Source organism: Trichosurus vulpecula, chromosome 4, assembly GCF_011100635.1.
Source record: "Trichosurus vulpecula isolate mTriVul1 chromosome 4, mTriVul1.pri, whole genome shotgun sequence".
In the NCBI taxonomy this organism is placed as follows: Eukaryota; Metazoa; Chordata; class Mammalia; order Diprotodontia; family Phalangeridae; genus Trichosurus; species Trichosurus vulpecula.
The window spans coordinates 32,593,159-32,611,892 of NC_050576.1; the positions used below are offsets into that span (position 1 = coordinate 32,593,159).

General features: G+C 52.2%; 1 protein-coding gene across 3 annotated transcripts in view; it reads left to right on the top strand.

Moving 5' to 3' along the window:
* Window positions 1-18,734, top strand: part of EFCAB14 (EF-hand calcium binding domain 14) — a 34,703-nt gene that overhangs the window by 12,981 nt on the left and 2,988 nt on the right. The window contains exons 4-10 of one of the 3 annotated variants that reach the window (XM_036754969.1): window positions 1,200-1,298; window positions 4,764-4,874; window positions 6,457-6,552; window positions 7,353-7,544; window positions 9,190-9,258; window positions 13,505-13,619; window positions 16,186-16,311. In XM_036754969.1, the coding sequence (XP_036610864.1) occupies window positions 1,200-1,298; window positions 4,764-4,874; window positions 6,457-6,552; window positions 7,353-7,544; window positions 9,190-9,258; window positions 13,505-13,619; window positions 16,186-16,311 (808 nt within the window). The remainder of the gene's footprint in view (window positions 1-1,199; window positions 1,299-4,763; window positions 4,875-6,456; window positions 6,553-7,352; window positions 7,545-9,189; window positions 9,259-13,504; window positions 13,620-16,185; window positions 16,312-18,734) is intronic. The other 2 variants (XM_036754970.1, XM_036754971.1) reach the window with 2 other exon arrangements.

Below are 18,734 nucleotides of genomic sequence, written 5' to 3' on the forward strand. Positions count from 1 at the left end.
AGGAAGGCTGTGAGGGAGAGTAATGGACAATTAGGTAGGGGAGGAAGATCAGAGGCCCATTGTAGCGACTTTAAAGGTTAAACCTAGTAGTTTGTGTTTGATTTTAGAGCTAATAGGGAGCCGCTGCAGTTCATTCAGCAGAGGAGTGACCCAGACCAACCAGGAGGCTGTTAGAATTGTCCAGGGCAGAGGGGACCAGGACCAGAACCAACTGCTGGCCGTGTGAGGGACATGTGGAAGAAGTTAGGGAGAAGGAGGAGTCCAGGATGATTGTGCAAATGTAGACCTGAGTGGGCAGAAGTGTGGTGGTGACGACAGCCTAAACAGAGTAGGGGGAGCTGGGAGAGCTCAGCCCTGAGGGCAGGAAGTTTCTCTGTAATCACATCTAAATTCACCAGCTGGCAGCTTTCCCTTTTCTCCAATTTCAACCAATTGAGGCCACGCAGAGCAAGGTTAGTCCCTCTTCCCTATGATAGCCCTTCAGACACCAGAAGACATTTTTCATGGGAGCTCATCCACTCCACCCACCTCCCCAAGCCAGTCTGCTGTCCTCTACCCTATACATCCCTCATTCCTTAGTAAGTTGTCCAGGCCTTTCACCACCTAGATATCACTTCTCTGCATTGTCCTTCCTGAAACAGGGGCCAAGAACTGCACCTCATCCTAAGGACTTGACACTGCCCCCAAAGAGGAAAGGAGAAGCTGCCTTGTATTTTGAAGCCAGCTGCCTGTTTTAATGAATTGCTTGTATTGTAAGCACTGAGTCCACAAGTCTGGGAGCTCCTTGGGGGTCTGCCACAGCACATTTATTGGAGCTCCCATTCCCTCAGATTTCCAGGTTCCTCCACAGTTCCTCCTGCATAGCATGATTGCCACTTTGGCCACCTAGTCACCAACCACACACAGATCAATAAACAACACTAGTGATTCTTTGCCAAGACAGACTCCTCCAGATTGCCCTGAGGAACCTTTGAGGAGGCCTAATGCATCTTTCTGCTCAAGGACTGTTGGGGGAGTGTGACAGGCGCACAGCATTGGGCAAGGTTGGGTGGGGTGCTGGGCCTCTCCAGACTCGGGCCTGGACAGCCCCAGCACGACAGGGAGCAGTGCCCCACAGGGGCAGGCATGTGGTACCTGAGGCCAGGAGTTCTTGAAAAGAGGATCATGTTTTCAAAACATACTTCTCCATCTTTTTTCAGATTGCTTTGTTGACTTCCACAGTGAACCACCTCAAAGCCAACGTCAAATCAGCTTCAGATTTGATTAGCCTGCCTGCCACTGTTGAGGGCCTTCAGAAGGTAAGTGCTCTAAACCTGAGCTCCAACGAGGCTGGGCTCTTGTACTTTTCTTTGAAGTCCGGCTCTAGACTTTTGTATCATTGACTTCAGCCTGGGTCTTGGGGGCTTCTGCCCCTTAGGTTTGCTGGGTGTCTGTCATCCTAGGGTTGGGGATGAGTTTTTGATCCCCGGCATCTTCACTGAGCAGTTTGCTGGGCTCTCTGCCCAAACGCACGTCAGGGAGTCCTTCCATCGCTCGATCTGCCATAAAATGGTAGCAATGTAATTTCCCTCAGTGCTGCACAGTAGAGACACTCAACTGACCCTGTGCCCTGTGTCCAGCACTCAGCCAAGGCTGCACCTGCTCCCTGTCCCTCCACAACTCAGTTCTGCAGACACTTTGGCACCCGCTGGGGACTGGGGAGGTAGAGAGACATGGTCCCAGCCTTCATGAAACTCACAGTCTGCAAGGGAGCGGGGGCCAGGCTGGAGTCATGACGCAGCGTGGGCCCCTCTAGGCCACTGCCTTGTTGTTCCAGTCACGCGGCATCTTTCCATTAAGCTGCAGCCAGTCACCGTAGTTTACATATAATTATAGCTTCACACAGGGCATGTTTGAACAGATTTGTTCTTTGTTCCAGTGGGACCTGACCACATACGTGCATGGACAGTGGCCAGGGGCCTGTGTGAGGGCTGAAGGGGACAGAGAAAGCTTCTTGAGGAAGTGGCGGCCAAGTCGGCCTTAAAAGGGAGGCAGGAGACACTCCAGGATTGGGAACAGCATAGGCTCCTTTAGAAGCCAGCTAGTCCAACTGCTTCATTTTACAGTTGAGGAAGTGGAGGCTGAGTGGTGAAGCAGCTTGGCCACGGTCACCTAGGTGGTGAGCACGTAGAGCCTCAATTTGAGACCTAGGCCCCCACCAGCGCATGGACTTGTCTCCCCAAGGCACAGAGAAGCGAAGCTGCCGGGCAGTTTGACAAGGGTTCCAAATAGACAAGTTGAGTAATGGTGAAGCAGGCTAGATGGGAAGGCAGTGAATTAGGAGGCCTTGAATGGCAGGCCAAGGAACTGAGTCCCCTCAGGATGAGAACCAGAAGTGGTGGAGAAGGACAAGGAGCAGGAAGTGGGGATAGCTGTCCACTCCCAGAACAAAGATTAGAGCTGCCTGGCCCTTCTGCCTCCTCTGATCTTTGCCCTAAGAGTCATTTACATTCTGGTAGACAGAAGCTACTTTGGCATTTTCCCAGACAGTAGATCAGAGTCTCTGAATGCAGATACAAGTGGAAACAATGTCACTGACCATTTTGCCCAGGAGATCGCTTGTGCGGATTTCTAGGGGCATTCATTACGTGCCTGTACTAGACTGGGATTTAGGTGCCAAATAGACATGCACCCCTGGGAGCCCTCAGAGTTCTTCCTGGCCACACAGGAGCAGATGGGGAGGTTGAGGCAAGGTGGAGAAAGGTGGTGTTAGCCGTTGGACCAAGGCGTCCATGTCCACACCCTACTGCTACATGTCAGCCCCCAGAGGGTGGTCTCACTCACCCAATAGAGGCTCAGTAAATGTTTGAATCAGATGGAGCTGAAAGTTGTGAAGTATGTCCTAGACCCAGGTTTTATTTGTAAGCCCACAGAGGCAGTGTCCTGGCCTGGAGTCTGAGGACTCTGGGTAACCATGGTCAAGGCCTGTTTCCCCTCTCAAAGGAGGAGATCATACCAAAACATTGGTAATGTCCTCTTATCTCCAGGATATTTGGCCTAGAGCTCACTGATGCATAGTTTATATATTGTCTCCCCTGATAGTAGACCGTGAGCTCCCTGAGGGCAGGGACTTTCTTTGTATACTCAGTGCTTGGCAGAGTGCCTGGCACACAGAAGGCACTTTATAAATGTCTTTTCACTGACTGGCCCAATATAGATGAAGGTGAATGAGGCGCCCATGGCCAAGTTCAAGTCCATGGAACTCCAGTTCATTCACAAGCAAACGTCTGTCCAGCCCCTCTGCTACCCTTTCCACTAGGCACCGGGAAAGCAAGAGTAGGAAACCTGCACAGTCTGCTTGTCAGCAGCTCAGAGTGAAGCTTGGGTGGAGAGACCTGTGCCCAGGTAACCGAGGCACTGAAGGGGCACTCCTCGGGGAGCTGAGTCCAGGGAGGCTTCTTAGATGAGCCACATGGCCTCAGGACCCTAGCAGGGAAACCGTCCTGCAGACCTGTGTACTGCCTGTTCTGAGCCCCAATCAGTCAGAAAGGAGAAGGAGGTTTTACCAGGACTTACTCCTGAAACCTTTATATTTAATCAGCCACTGCTACGTGACACTGTGGAGAGAGTGAAGTCAGAAAGATTCATCTCCCTGAGTTCAAATCTGTCCTCAGACACTTCCTAGCTGTGTGACCCTGGGCAAGTCACTTCACCCTTTCGCCTCAGTTTCCTCATCTAAAATAAGCCACAGAGCCACTGGCAAACCACTCTAGTGTCTTTGCCAAGAAAACCCTAAATGGAGTCATGAAGAGTTGAACCGGACTCAGAAACCATCACATGACACCGAGCACAAAATCGGCCATGAGCTATCGGTCACTGACCCCTGTTAAAATTCTCAGCTGTGCTATAACATGATCATTATCACAAAAGCTAGCATTTATGTAATACATTGAGGTTTGCAAATCACTTTACAGATATTATCTGCATTTTATTTTCACAACAGGCTTGTGAGGTATGTGCTGTTTATAATCCCATTTTACAGATGGGGTAAAATGGAGGCATCTAGAGGTGGATTGACTTGCCCAGGGTCACACAACTGGAAGTGGCTGGGACTGGACTTGAACTCAAGACTTCTTGACTCCAGGCCCAGAGCACTGTGCACTGTGCTGTCCCCTCGTTGGCTAGCACATACTTTGTGTGTGATTGTCACCAATTTAATAAGCAAAATTCACCTGCCAGAGTGGTACTTTCCTCTTCCCTGACTCCTTGGCCCAGGCTTCTTTTGGAGGTGGGTGCTAAAGCCCATCCCCACCCTCAGCCAGGGCTGGCACAGGCACAGATGGACATGGCCTGATCGGGCCTTCCTCCCTAGATGCAGGGCACGAGGATGTCCCTTCTACAGGGAGGTCAGGGCATATCAGTCCAGGTTCTGTCCACTTGGCTGCCTGTGACAACGCTGGTCTTCAGGCAGCGCCTGGCCTTGAGTAGCCACATAGTAATTGATTCCAAATTGATGAGCTGGCATCAGATTTAGAGCAGCAAGAAGGAGCCTTAGAGCCTGAGCCCTTCGTTTTTAGAGGAAGAAGTGACCTCCCAAGGTCATACAGCTGAGTTTGTCTTTCCTGGAAAAATCCCCTGGTCCCTACTCACTTCAGGGGGCTCAGAAAGCCTGAGAAGTTGCTCAGTGCTCACTGTTTCCTGCCATCTGTGTGCAACAGAATTCTGGGGTCTCTGTGGGCTTCCTTCTGTGTTTGCAGCCATACTCACTGTTCCTTCCACTTCAGAGCGTGGCCTCCATTGGGAGCACCTTAAACAGCGTCCGTCTTGCTGTGGAGGCCATACAGAAAACAGTTGACGAGCACAAGAAGACCATCGAGACCCTCCAGAGCAACATGGTAAGGAAATCCTGCCCCAGCCCAGAGGCAGCTGCCTGGCCTAGCCTGGCCATCCAGGCCAGTCCCCATGTCAGCCAGCCTCTTCCCTCAGAGCCTGCTTCTCACCAAAAAAGGAGTCCTGTAACATCCACATTCTTCCAGAAGCCTCTCGTGCTCAAGTCACTGCAGACCCAAAGGGAGAGAGGCCACTGACAGACAACTCCTCTCTCCCTTTGAGTAAGTTCATGGGAGGGGGGCCCTTGGTACTAAGGGAGGTGCCAGAAAGGGCCTTGCCCTGATGGGGCACCCGTTCTTCCCTGGGAGAAGAACCAAAGCAACTGGTTCTTTTGTTCCCCCAAAGGACACTATTTTGAGGGGGTTCCTGGGGGCCTCTGCCCACCCTCTCCATGCCAGGCCCTCAGGCATGTCTCTGTCCCCCTCCAAGGCCCCTTCCTCAGTCATTTCTTCTGGTCATTATCAAAGCTGAGGCAAAATGAATGCTTAAAAGAGTTATAGTTTTCAGAATCCAGTTTGCTGCTACAAGTTGTATTTTATTATAATTAAGTCTCTCTGTCTTTGACCTGGCTGGCCGCCAGCAGGAAGGCCTTTTGTGTGTGTGCCACGGTTGGAATTGCTCATTTTGCCCAGCCCTGAAGAATAGAGGGGTGGGGGTGGTTCTCCAAGATGCCAGGGCTTGCAGGGGGGGGTCATTTCCAGGCCTAGGCTGGGATTTGGGGCAGAGAGAAGAAGTGGAAGCTGTGTAGGAACTCTACTTGCAGCTTTTCCAGGTGGCTCCAGGATAGACAGTCAGTGGGGACATGGCACTTTCAGGGGACAGAGGTCAAGCAGAAATGATGATGACGCTGCTCCAGGAACAGCAAACATTGACTCAGTCCTAGGTGTGGACAGAGCTTGGGGCGAGGCCCAGGAGGAGGGGGTGGCTAGGAAAAAGGGGGACTCATGGTGCCTGCTCCTCCAGAGCCTCCAGCTCATTGTATTGTGCACCTAGGGGCAGGAGGTGCCCCTTCCATGGCTGCCAAGGGCAGGCAGCATTTGAGGTGGGACTTAAAAGGGGATCAGAATTCAGCAGCAGCATGGGATGGAGATGGAGATACAGAAAATGGCTGCAGGGTCCTCAAATCTGAGCCAGAGGACAGCCCCACGTTTTACAGACGAGGAGGCGGGGTTGAAGCAAGGTTTGAACCAGGTTCTTCTGACTACCAGTCTTCGATGGCTCTTCTGGTGTAAGCAGAAGCACAGAAGGTGAACAGCATGGGAGGGGTTGGGACCCGTGAGCTCCTTGAGGGCAGAGACTCTTTTGTCTCCGTGTCCCCAGCATCTGGCACACTGTCCCCTTGGATGAGAGAGGAGAGGGAGAGTACCTTGGCTCCTTCTGTTCTGGGCCCTTTGCCAGGGTCTGAGCCTGATGTCTTTGAGGGTACAGAGACACCTGAGGCTTTCAGCACCCAGCCCAGGCTGGGGATGGAGAGGGGTGGGCTCTTACCACATGCATGTTGGCTGGCTGTTGGGCTGGTCCCCCTGTGGTGTCAGAATACAAGAGGCCTCAGGCCTGGCTTCTTGTCTCTTCCATTCTTTCTGTTAGTTCCAGCACCCTGAGAAGGAGAGCAGCGAGGCCACTCCATCACCCTCCATGGTCCCAGGCCTGCGCAGGAAAAGCCCAAGAGAGAATTTCCAGCAGGTACTTGTTGCCCCCTCCTCAGGCTCTCAGCAGGACATACCCAAAGAACCATTTGGATTCAGTCAGTGGCACCGTGTCAGACCATGGCCCACAGGCAAAGACGGGTCCCTGCGGTGCTCGAGTACCTTCTCCTTCTGCCTGTGGGGCAGGTGCATTTGCCCCAGGCACCCTAGAATCAGCCCAGCAGAGGAGAGGGGTTTGTTGTGCTTAACAGCTTGAGTGGCTTAGAGAAGTGGGATGAAGGGCACGGCCATTCAGAAATAGTGTCTTCTGGTTTGAGCCAAAATTAATTAAGCCCCTCTTTGGAGCTTCCAGTTGTTAATAAAAACCCTTCTGCCTTGGCTGGTAGCGGGCTAAGAGGAAAGAATGCCGACAGATAGATACCGGGTTGAGAACCATCCAGAGAGAAAGGCCAGTGTGCCCTGTAGATGCATTCACATCCTCAGATTCAGCCTATAAATAGCAGTCGGTGCCAGAAGATGTCAATAAAAATAAATAGATCTTGTATTGAATGATGCGCAGCTTGTAATGGTTATGCTACATGAACCAATTCAATAGTCAGTCTCATTCCTAAGGTAGTATTGTTCTGATAAATGAACATGAATAAGCCCCTCCATTAATGACCCTGTGCTTTGCTGTCAGCAGGAGGGCCAAACATTGAGAAGTGAGTTCCCAGGCACTCTGCTCTCTAGGGACTGTAAATGAGATTCATCCCTTCTCTGAGGTCAGAGCCACCTGGCCACCTGACGTGACCGTGGCTTCTCGGCCCAGCCACACAACATGCTCTGTTTCTGCTCTAGGACATGCTGCACCTTCAGAGCTCTTTAGAAGAGGTCAACAGGACCCTCGTGGGGTACCAGAGACAGAATGACCTTAAGCTTCTGGGGATGGATGGGACAGTCAGGAATCTGAGCCAGAGAGTCACCTCAATAGGAAGCAGCCTGGTGGCTCTGAACAAGTTAGGCAAGAGAGAGAACCTGTCCTTCACCACGGTAAGACCGTCTCGGTCCTGGCCATGTGCTCTGTCCACCACTGTGTGCCATATCCAGGCCTCTCCCAGACTAGCCGGCCACTCGGGTGTGGCATTTGCATGACGCTTCACATCCATTGTTTCATGGGATTCTCATGATGTGGTGAAGTTGGTGGAACAGAAATTATCACCCCATTTTATAGGTGGGGAAAGTGATTGCCAGAAAAGATGGCCAACCCAAGACCCCTACATAGGCAGGAGAGGTTGAGCTTCGCCAGCCCGTTGCTTTTACCCCTCACCCTGGTCTCCTACCTGGTACGTGCAGATGGTGGAAGTCTTGAGAAGTCTTGACTACTCCATAGACTTTTTGGAGGAGGCAGTGCATTCACCGGTGAGGAAACTGAGGCCCAGAGCTCAGACTTAAATGCCAGCAGCCATGGGCTTCCTCACACCTCAGGGACCAGGGAAGAGCCCATGGCACTGAGTGGTAGGAAGGCAATTGTCAGCACTCCCTGTCTGACTGCAAAAGTTCCCCAGAGCAGTGCCCACTTAGGACAGGGCTCTGCTCACAAGAAGCCTGGGAGTCTGCAGATGAGGAGATGGCAGCTCACCTGCTGCCCAGGGACCCCCATCTAGTACCCAGCAGAGCCAGGAATGCTCCCAACTTCAGGGCCTGGGCACCTTCCCCTCTGCTGTGTGGCCTTCAGGGAGGATCACGTTCTCAGGGCTGAGTGAAGCCCAGCTTCCTGATACTATCCCTAGGAGGTCAGGAGTACACCTATAATTATCCTACGTTCTACAGAGGAGAAAACTGAGGACAGACAGCTAGTTACTCTGGTTTTATAACTCTGAGACTGGCCTCTCCACCCGCCGTGTTGTCTTCATCCTCGGCGACAAGCTCTGCTAGGTTTAACATCTTCATTGTCAGCATGTTCCCCTCATCACCTGCATGTATGTGGCTCTGCAGTAGGCCTTGCACAGGCCAGTGTCATGGAGGGAACTCACAGTATCTCCATAAATACGCCCAAAGTCAGGCAGACGCAATGTGGGAAATGATACCGCAGCCAAGTCACCACCAAGTCAAGACCTCCTGAGCCCCAGATACAGGCTTGGCCCATGGCCCGGCCAGCCTCCTCTTCCTCTGTGAATTTGGGGGTACCCAAGTCCCAGCTTCTGTTGTCCATCACCAGGATGGGTCATTTAATACTGAGCTGGGAACATAAAAAGGGTCCCTCGTGGACTCCTGAAAGCAGGGAAAAGGAGGCAAGGCAGGCTGGCTGATGTGTTCTCTGGGCCTCGGCGTGTCCCAAGAGAGATGTGGTGGTGGGAGCCAGTTGGCTGAGCTGCGCAGCCCGCTGTGGTTTAGGGAGAGCAGGGGGCTTCTATGTATCAGCATCTTCAGATTCGGGACAGACTCCAGGTAGAAGCTGCCCCGTGACAGCCGCTCTGCAGCTTCGCTTCCTTTCCTCTCTCATTCTTCTTTTTCATCCCTGCTGTCCACGTGAAAGTGTTCTCCAGCCTTCCAGATGAATGGAGCTGGGATTCAAAAGGCCACGATGTTTGGGAGGCTTTGATGTTTGTCCTAAAGAAATTTCTTCTCCTCCTCCCCTCTCTATCCTTCTACTCCCCTTCTTCCCTCCCTTCTTCCTCCTCTCTTCGTATTCAAGATGGCTGATGGAGCTACTTCTCTGAGAGATTCTCCTAGGACAGATGGGGAACAAGCCCAGATTCTAAAGGTAAGGGAGAGAAACAGGCAGTCAGGATTGCTGGGCCTTTACCTTACTGCTTCCCTGGCAGTCAGCCTTAGCAGCCACATCTCCTGGGTAAACAGCTCTGCCCCTTCCATTATGGCAGTCACTCAAGGTGCCAGTCATCTCTCCTTAATGTGGATGGACACACACCCCGACCAGCTTCCCATCATTGTCCATCCTGTTCCCTCCTTCAGAATCTTGGAGAATTCCCTATGCTCTGACTGGTAGAAAAGGGAGCGAGTTTGGGCACTCTCTTCTCCTCAGTGGCCAGCTAAGCTGCTGAGAGTGCCTCTTACATGCTCTGTCATTTGGAGAGTTCAGAGGGAACAAACGTGGATGGGAATGCCCTTGGAGACAGCTGTGGAGGAGTCTTTGCTCATGGTCTTTGGTGTTTTAAAGCTTCCCAAACTTGGGTTCTGTTGCCTTTTCTATTGGCTTCTCTTCATCTCTCTATGGACAGGCATGAACACAGAGGCTACTTAGGTGTGTAAATCTCTCCCACACTTGAGAGGGTGCCACGCAGATGCCCCAGGGAGTTACAGTGGCCACTGGGAAGGCAGTAACAGGCGAGGCAACAGTAGCACAGCTGTCATTCCTCTAAAGCCAAGAACACCTTTGCCTGAATTAGGGAGCAGTTGGCTGTTTCCTGCTTTGTGAGTGCAAATATGCTTAGTGAAAAGGAGATTATGGAGGAACCTGCAAGAGCAGCATGGATCTTGTTATAATAGCCTATTTGCTATCCAGGACAGGAGGGCTACCATCTCAAGTGTTCTTCTTGAGAAGCTAGAAATAGCCTGGAGGGACTGTGCAGCAAGAGTTCACAGCGGGAGGGTGAGAGGGTGCAGCAGGGAAGGAGGTCCTCAGTGGTATCAAGTCTGCAGACCAAAAAGAGGCCAGGCTCACAACCACAGGCAAGACAGCGTGGGCCTGCATTCTCCACGCTGGATGGAAGATGCCTCTCCTGGGCACCTGCTGGAGTGAGCCCGAGGAGGCATCTGGCCTGTGCTCCACGTTGGGATGTACCACATCCGCTAGGCTGCCATTTCTAGCAACAAGACTGAGATCAGTGTGGAGGCCTCAAAGGTCAGGGTGGGCAAGAGAAAGAGGTGGGCGTCACCTCCATGCTATGGAACACCAAGCTCACCCCAGAGGACATGAGGCCCTTCCTCAGGAACCCTGGCCAACCTCCAGCTTCAGTACCTGGACCTCTGCCTATTGCCAGAGCCCTGGGGCTTTGAGGTGGGGTTCAATCCCCTTCCCAAGAACACTGATGGCATAGTGCCCTCTGATCCCATCCACTACAGGGAGACTTGGATGGTGCTGGAAGTAGCAGGCTTACTGAACGATGGCATTCTCAACGTGGCCACAGTTTGGCCTCCCATGCCACCTTTACCTGCCCCAGAACAAGCTGACCACTCACAGCCAGTAGCAGGGGCTCGAGGTAACAGCCTTCAGCCTCTTGGGCTCCTCGGACCAAAGAGCCAGTTCAGCTGGTAGAGTCCTCTGGCTGGCCAAGAAATACAAGAAGTTACTGGCCCAGATCCTCGTCAGGTGGCAAGTCCAGCAGAAAGCAATCTCTCTCCCGAGGGCCTGGCTCCTTCCACCATCCTGGAGAACATCCAGGTGTTTGACTTTGCCTTGACCCCAGAGGAGATGGAGCACCTCGTGGCCATGATTACCGTGGGTAGTTCAGGATGTCTTCTGTAGTTCTTTACTGAGCCCTTTTAGGGCCTTACCCTCTGAATTCCATCCAGCCCAGATAGTAACTAGTATCAATATAGACTCTAGCACTCTGGGAGGGAGGGAGGGAAGGTTTGGCACACAGTAAGTGCTTAATAAATTCTTATTAAGGAAGCGAGGAAACTGAAGAAGACAGAGGAAAAAATGCTTCTTGTGTGGCCCAGTGTGCCCAGGGGTCATGTGGGCTGGAAGCCACGCTATTAGGAGAGATCAACTCAGGGGAAGATACCAAGGACCTCTCACCAGTAGAGTCCCAATCCACATGCCTACCTTCCAATCTTAAGTACAGTTTTTGTGGATTCCACAGGAGACCACAGCTTTACAGAGAAAACAAAATCTCACGTCACTCAGTGTTTGACCGTTAAAAAACATCTTTGATTCAGTCAAGTATCTTGGCAGCTCTTTTCAATTATGGCCTCTCCCCTGTGTCAACATTTTATAAGAATCTTTGATAGACATTACAGAAAGAACCTTGTGTAAGAACCTGGGCTTGCTTAAGGTGTTTCATAGAGAAGATCCAAGAACCAGGGGGATGGTGCCCTCTAGAAGCACCTCTTCCCAGATGGCATTATATTACAGGGCTTCCAAAATGAGATCCATATTCATACAGAAATTTGGACTAACCCTCCACACGGGAAAAGCCAAGTAGATGAATAACGTCTGTTCTCCAGACTCTGGTACGCACTTGGATGGACAAAATGGAAAACTTGTCCGTCAGTGTTTGCGTGTCTGTAAATGGATGAGTTGGACCCAAAATTCAGCAACAGGAGAGTCGGCCAGAATGCATCACTGGAAAGGGAGGGGCACGATGGGAGTGAACAAGCATTTATTAAGCTCTTACTGTATTCTAAGCACTAAACATACAAAAGTAGGGATGCCTTCAAAGCGCTCACGTCCCTTCAGAGAAACAACATGCAGGTGTCTGAGCACATACAGAATCATGGGAGTGAGGCATTGGTGCTTGAGGGGCTTGGCAAAGACTTCCCATAGGGTCATCTTGGAGTCCACAAGAAGCAGTTATTAAGCACTTACTATGTGCTAGGCACTGCGCTATGTGCTGGGGATTCAAAGGAAGGCAAACCCAGCCGGTACCCCTAAAAAGCTAGCCAGACACTGAAGCAAACGAAATTCTCAGAGGTGGGAGGTGAAGAGGGTGCATCCCGGGCTTGGGGGGCACAGCTAGCACAAAGACACAGAGGTAGGAAACAGGCTACTGTGTGTGAAGGCCAGTCTGGCTAGGCCAGAGCAGAGAGGGAGTACAGGGAGTGTGGGAGGGCCAACTGGAGCCAGCATGTATGTGCATGTGCATGCACATATGTGTGTGCATGCATTGTGTGATAGCCGAGGGAGCCCTGGAGCCCTTTAAGCAGACCTGTGCCTTAAAAATATCACTGGAGTAGCTGGGTAGACAATGGACGAGAGGAACGGATGGGGAAGAGAAGAGAGAGGTGAGAGGGACGGAAGCATCTGGGTGGCCAGGAGGATGGTGGAGTCCTCGGTAGTGACTGGGAAGGCAAGGAAGGAGGCGCATTGGAGAGGAAAGATGGACACCCTTGGTCTGACACATGGCAGGCTCTAAGTGCTGGTTGACTGATGGTGGGACAGCTGGTTCAGAGTGTACAGTATGTGGTTGGAGGTGCAGGATGAGACCTGCCCACAGTAGGCCTGAGCATGGGAGGCTGAGAGTCAGCTCCATAGGAGCTTTGAAGGGAGGACCCCAAGGGGGCTGATGACATCACCAACAGGATGCAGAGCAGAACCTGAGGGAGCATGACGTGGATGGTGATCCAACATGACAGCCTCTGAGGCATGTGGTGGGTGTGAGCACATTTCAGCACACCCAGCAGACCACGAAGTACAAAGGATGTCACTGGATCAGTGGAGGAGCAGGCGGTGTGGCAGGGCCCACTGCTCTGATGCCAAGAGAACTAGTGGGATGCCTCTGGAGTGAAGGGGGTGGGATGATTGCCAGGGATGCCCTCCTCCAGGAGATCATGGCGCTTTTATCTCAGCCCTAGCCAGACACGGATGTTGCTTCCTCTGAAGTCCTGTAGTACAGACAATAAAACCTTGTGTGCATACTACCCCTAACAAGCTACACATGGATGCTTTCCCATCCAGGTTACTGTGAGGCTCAGAGGAGAGGATGAGAGGGAGGCGGGAGGGCATGTGGCGGCTCCACCGGACAAAGGTACAGACTGATGTTGCAGATCACATAGCAATTAAGTGATAGGGCTAGGCCCGGGTCTTCTAGATATGTGTGCATCCACGTACAGATACGTATATCATGTTTTCTGTAGGTAAGAACTGTCTTCCATTTATTTGAGTTCTGCCCTCTGGGACCATGCAGATCAAACTGAATCCTTTTTCCATGGTATAGATGGACAGCTTTTCAGGTTGTGAGAATAGCAGTCATGTCCTCCAATATAGTAGTTGTCTGTACTCTGGCCAGTTATTCCCACAAACCTGTTTTGATATTTGTTTGGGGCAGAAAGAAGACAGTGCAGACTCTCAGGCCTCTAAGCTGAGGGAGAAGCTCCAGCTCATCACTGCTCTCACAGGCAAGCCAGAGCCCAACAAGCCACCTAAGGAGGCCTCAGAGGAAGGTGAGTCAGCCCCTGGCCCAGCCCAGAACGCTTCTTCGTCAGTGGACTTAGGAGAAGAGGCCTTGGCAAGCAGCCCAAGCTCAAGCACCAAGAGGTCTGGTAAGGGTCAATGGGACCTGTTGAGTTGGACATAAAATTTCCTGCATCTATTAACTAACCTTAGTGTCACGTGGCCAGAGAATTGGCCTGAGTTGTAGCCTATGGGTTAGTGCTTAACAGTCAGCGGTTTTAAATGGGAAACCTCAGTGCTCTTACTACAGATGGCACTTTGTTGGATGCCTTAGGCCCGAGAGCCTGGAGGAGGCTTTTCTGGTGCCTCAGGGAGTGGAAGGGACTTCTATCATTTACAGATGAGGAAACTGAGGCCCAGAGAGGTGAAGGCCCTCGTCAGTCCACTGAGGATACAGAGACCGACGTGAAGTAGCCCTCGTCCACATGGAGCGATCATTCTCTCTGGGGAGGCCACATGTGCATATGTGACCATGCAAATTAAATAAGAAAATCAGGGGAAGGGGCTAGAAGGAGCTAGTATAGGAGGGAGTGATTTGAGCTGAGTTTTGAAGGAAATCAGGGATTCTCAAAGGCGAAGGGGAAGAGGGAGGGCAGTCCAGGAAGGGTCATAGACCAGGCCAAGGTACTGGGAGATGGTGTATTGTGTGTGAGAACAACAGGAAAGCTGGTCTGGCCTTAGGCTGTCGGGAGGGGGGGTGATGCTGAACAAGTCTGGAAAGAGGGTAGGGCTCTAAATACCCAACATAGTCTATCTGGCATGCACTAGGGAGTCACTAGAGCTTACTGGGTAGGGAGGGGAGATGTGGGCGCACCTGCCAGTTAGGCAGATCACATTGGCAGCTGAGTAGAGGATGGCCTGGGGAGGGGAGAGGCCTGAGGCAGGCTAGCCAAGGAGGAAGGGACTGTCTGGCAAAAGACCAGCTGGGTGCATTTGTGTCCAGGAAGGGCTGGCAGGAGGAGTCCAGAGCTGTGATGCAGGATGACAGGAAAGTTAGGAAGAGGGGAGGGCGAGTCTGTTCTAGACTTGCTGAGTTTGAGACGCCTTCAAGACACCCAGTTCAATGACCAAGAGGCAGCTGGAGATGCCAGTGGGAGCTCAGGAGAGAGGTCAGGGTCGGAGATAGGGATCTACTGGCCACCTGCATAAGGATGATCACTTCACCCCTGGGACAGCGAGCAAGGACACTAACCTGCACCACCACCCCCCAAAAGGTGCACTTAAGGCTGCCAGGGGGCTCGGACATCAGGAGGCGCAGCTCTTCGGATGTGGCCAATGAGGGAATTTGTTTCGCCTGATTATGTTTATTTGTGTCAAGAGATTGTTTTCCTTTTTTTCCCATGGGGGAGGGGCAGAAGTAGCAGGGAGAAAAAGTAAGTACTTGATAACTGAAAAAAATTATTAAATAATAATAATTAAGCCCATGGGGACTCATGAGATCATCGATGTGAGGTCCCCAGTGAGAGGTTGTGAAGAGAAGAGGGCCCAGGACAGAGCCTTGGGGATCCCCCATGTCAAGTGCACATGGTATTGATGAGGATCCAGTGAGGGGAGCCTGAGGAGGAGCAGGCAGAGGGTGGGAGAAGAGTCATGAAAGCAAGCCAGGAGTGAGCATGCCAGAGCAAAGGGCAGCCAGCAGGGGTGCCAAGGAGCTGTCAGAAAACACCCGATCATGGAGTGGGGTTCGGACAGGGCACTCCCCCCCAGGTCTTTCAGCCTGAAGCTGATCCATTCAGGCCTGTTCGTTGGGCCCAGTCCTTCTGCTAGTTCTGAATCTACCAAATTGTCACCTCCTCGAGTCTAAGTCACTCTGTCATCATCCCCAAGAGAAAATAAAGGGAGACCTTTTGCCAGGTGCCCTGCTACAGCCTTCATTCCCTGTCTGACCAGTCCTGTTAAGAAATGAGGCGTCCGTCTGGCATGGCTTGTTCTTAGGGAACCTTTTCGCGATGGGCTCCAGACGGAGGCAGGCTCGCCAGCCAGCGGCCAGAACGCCCACCTACCTGCTCCATTGTGGCTGCCCCTTTCCCATGTGCTGTGGTTTTTCCATAGGCGGGGGGGGGGCTCCCTCTCACACCCCAACGTCCTTCTCCCCTCCCTGCTTACCCCAGGACTTTGCATCCCCAGTCTCTGTGCCTAGAGTTGTCTAACTCCAGGTGTTCTGCCCTCGGAGGAGAAAGAAGGGAGCCAAAGCACCAGGAAGTAGACCCACTAGGGGCAGGTGCGCCCACATCTCCACTCCCTACCCAGTAAAACTATGTGGCCAGATTCAAGGGTGGGGTGACCCAAGCCCAAAGGTCATCATCTGTCATTGTTAGAGTCCTTCTGGCCTTTCACGTTTCCCTCTGAGGCCTTTTCTGATCGCAGTCTAACCTTCACTTCATTTCCCTCCAGCAGCACAATGCATACACCCTTTGTCACCGTGTTTTTCTTCCTCCAGATTTGATGGTGCCCTTAACACCTTGCATTTGCAGGCATCTTCAAAGGGGACCTTCCATGTGGCTTAATTTGGTATCAGTCCCATCAGATTAATCGTCCTATGTATGTCTGTTACAGAGAAAAGACAGAGTGCTGCATCAAAGCTATCTGCATTTCCAAAATTTTCGCCACGATCTCTTGGAAACCAGGTGGAGACCATCCGTCTGAGGCCTGTCTCCATCCCAGAAATTTCTAGCCTGACAGGTCAGTTTGAGAGGGAAGGACGGCAAGAATGGAGCTGGTTGGGACGGGGGTGGGGGGCTGAGGGGCTTTGAAACCACTCTCAGGTTAGTCAGATGTTTGTGAAGGGATCTCAGGGGAACCTGAGAACAGGCCAGTCGGAGGACCTGGGTTCAGATCCCAGTCTTGGATCCTTTTAGACAGTCCCTGTGCCTCCCAGCCTGCTGTTTCATCACCTGCAAAATAAGGGCTTGGAAGAGATGCTCTCTAAGGCTCCTTGCAAGGAGCCACATAGCCCTTAGGAAGATTCCCCTCTAGAGCGGCCCAGGCCAGGGGTCATCCAGCTCCGGTCTAGAGACCAGGCAGAGGAAACCCACCTCCTCCTAAAGCAGCTGATCCCACTGTGGGGCAGCTAAAGCCCAAATCTGCTCCTTCTATGCCTTTTCCCTAATTTTGCCCTCTGAGAGGCAGTGTGGTTCAGTGGAAAGATCCCTGGCTCTGGCATCAGAAGACCTGGGTTCAGATTTTGCTTCTGTTCCTCAGGGCCTCTGTGAACTCGGGCCACCTCCCTGGGCGTCCGTTTCCTCACCTGTAAAATGAGGAGGTTGAACTCAGCAGCCTCCAAGGTTCCTTCTTTCTCCTGGATGCCCTCCTCAGGACACTCTGCAGCCCATCAATGTCCTTCCTAAAGTGTGCTGCCCAGAACAGGATACAATCCTTCAAAGAGTTCTGACAAGAACAGAGTTCACAGCAATTCTCCCCTACCTTGCCCTCCCCACCACATCCCTCTCTATGCAGCCCAGGATCCCAGGAGCTTTTTTAAGGATGCCCCCACCCCGACTCTACTAACTCATTGAGCTTGTGGTCCACTCAGACCTCCAGGTCCTTTTCAAAACACCTGCTGTCTAATCAGACCTCCCTTTTACCTTGTCCTCGGGAGAGAGCTGCAGCTAAAAAAATGGAAACCTCCAAGAAGAGTCACTCCAGTTGTTAAGGAGTCAGTGAATGAGAAGTGTCAGTTCTAGGCTCACCTTATTGGCTTCTGGGATTCCAGTGGGTGGTTGCAGCCTCTTGAACACATTCGATGACAGGAGACTTACTGCTTCCTGAGGCTGTCCTCCCATTGCTCCCCATTCTGTTGTTTGGGGCCAGAGAACCAAAGTGTAAGCGCTCTGTCACCCGATAGCTCCCCATCCCATCCTGTCCAGGGCAGTCGTGTTTTTGCGGGGTCTCTGCTTTGCTCTGTATCCTCCCTTTTTCACTGAGATCTGGAATGAAGTTGGATTCATTTGAGAATCTTTGGCCACATTCCCTGTCCTTTCTTCCTTTCAGGAAGCACACTGAGAGCCTTGTGCAACCTGCAAGTGCCCTGAGGAGGGCCTGGAGGCCCCAGGACGGGGACTGTGTGGGTGGAAGGACCAGTACAGTCAAACTCCTGGGGCCTGCTCTTGGCAGGGCAGCAGCTGAGTCTGCAAATAAGGGTTGGGACCTTGTGTGAGTACCAACAAATTATTCAAACCAATGGAGACTCAGCTGGCTTTGGGAACACCCCAGAAGAGGTGGTTGATTTGAGGGAGTAGGTATTTATTAAGCACCTACTGTGTGCCAGGCACCATACTAAGCACTTTACAAATACTATTTCACTTGACCCTCACAGCAGCCCAGTGAGGGAGGCGCTCTTGTTACCCCTTTTTACAGATGAGGAAGCGGGCAAATGGGTTAAGTGCCTTGCCCAGGATCCCACCAGCCGTGTCTGAGGCCAGGTTTTACCTCTGGCCATCCCCTAGTCTCAGCATCTGTAGCTAGTCCTTCTGGCAGAGACAGCAGTCCCTTGAGAACCCAGGAGATGGCCAGGCAGGTCATCTCCCTCCACCAGCCTAACCCTTGTGCTGAGCCTCTGACCCTAAATGCTCTTGTCCTCCCTATTTGAAGAAAGTCATTCCTCAGGGGCTGGCGAGAATGAACATCACACAGTGGTGGGCATGTCTCTCATCTCCCACTTAGGCTTTAAAGACACAGGAAATCGTTCTAGTTCCAGTAGCAGGGCAGTTACAAAAGCCCACAATGGAGGGAGTTAGCCAGAGGGCCCAAGATGGGGAAGAAGGCAACCAGTCTCTGGACTTAACCCACAGAGTCCCTATGGCCTCCATCAAACAGTCTCAGCCCCAAGCCTTAGCGGGAGACCCTGAGGCACTGTGAGCTAACAGGTGAGGGCAGTGCCTCGAATACACTTCCTCAGTGGAGAAATCATTTCACAGGGAATCAGGAGCTCTCACTCCTTGTCACCTCACTCCCTTCGGTGAGACTCTATAAGTGGAGTGCCCTGGGTCAGGCTTCCTGGCTGACAGCCCCCAGGCTGCTTCTCTGCAGTGAAACGGTAGGACCCCAGGTTCCTCAGCCCTCCTATAGCCACTGCCCTCCCAAGCAGTTTGCCCAAGAGTGAGCTG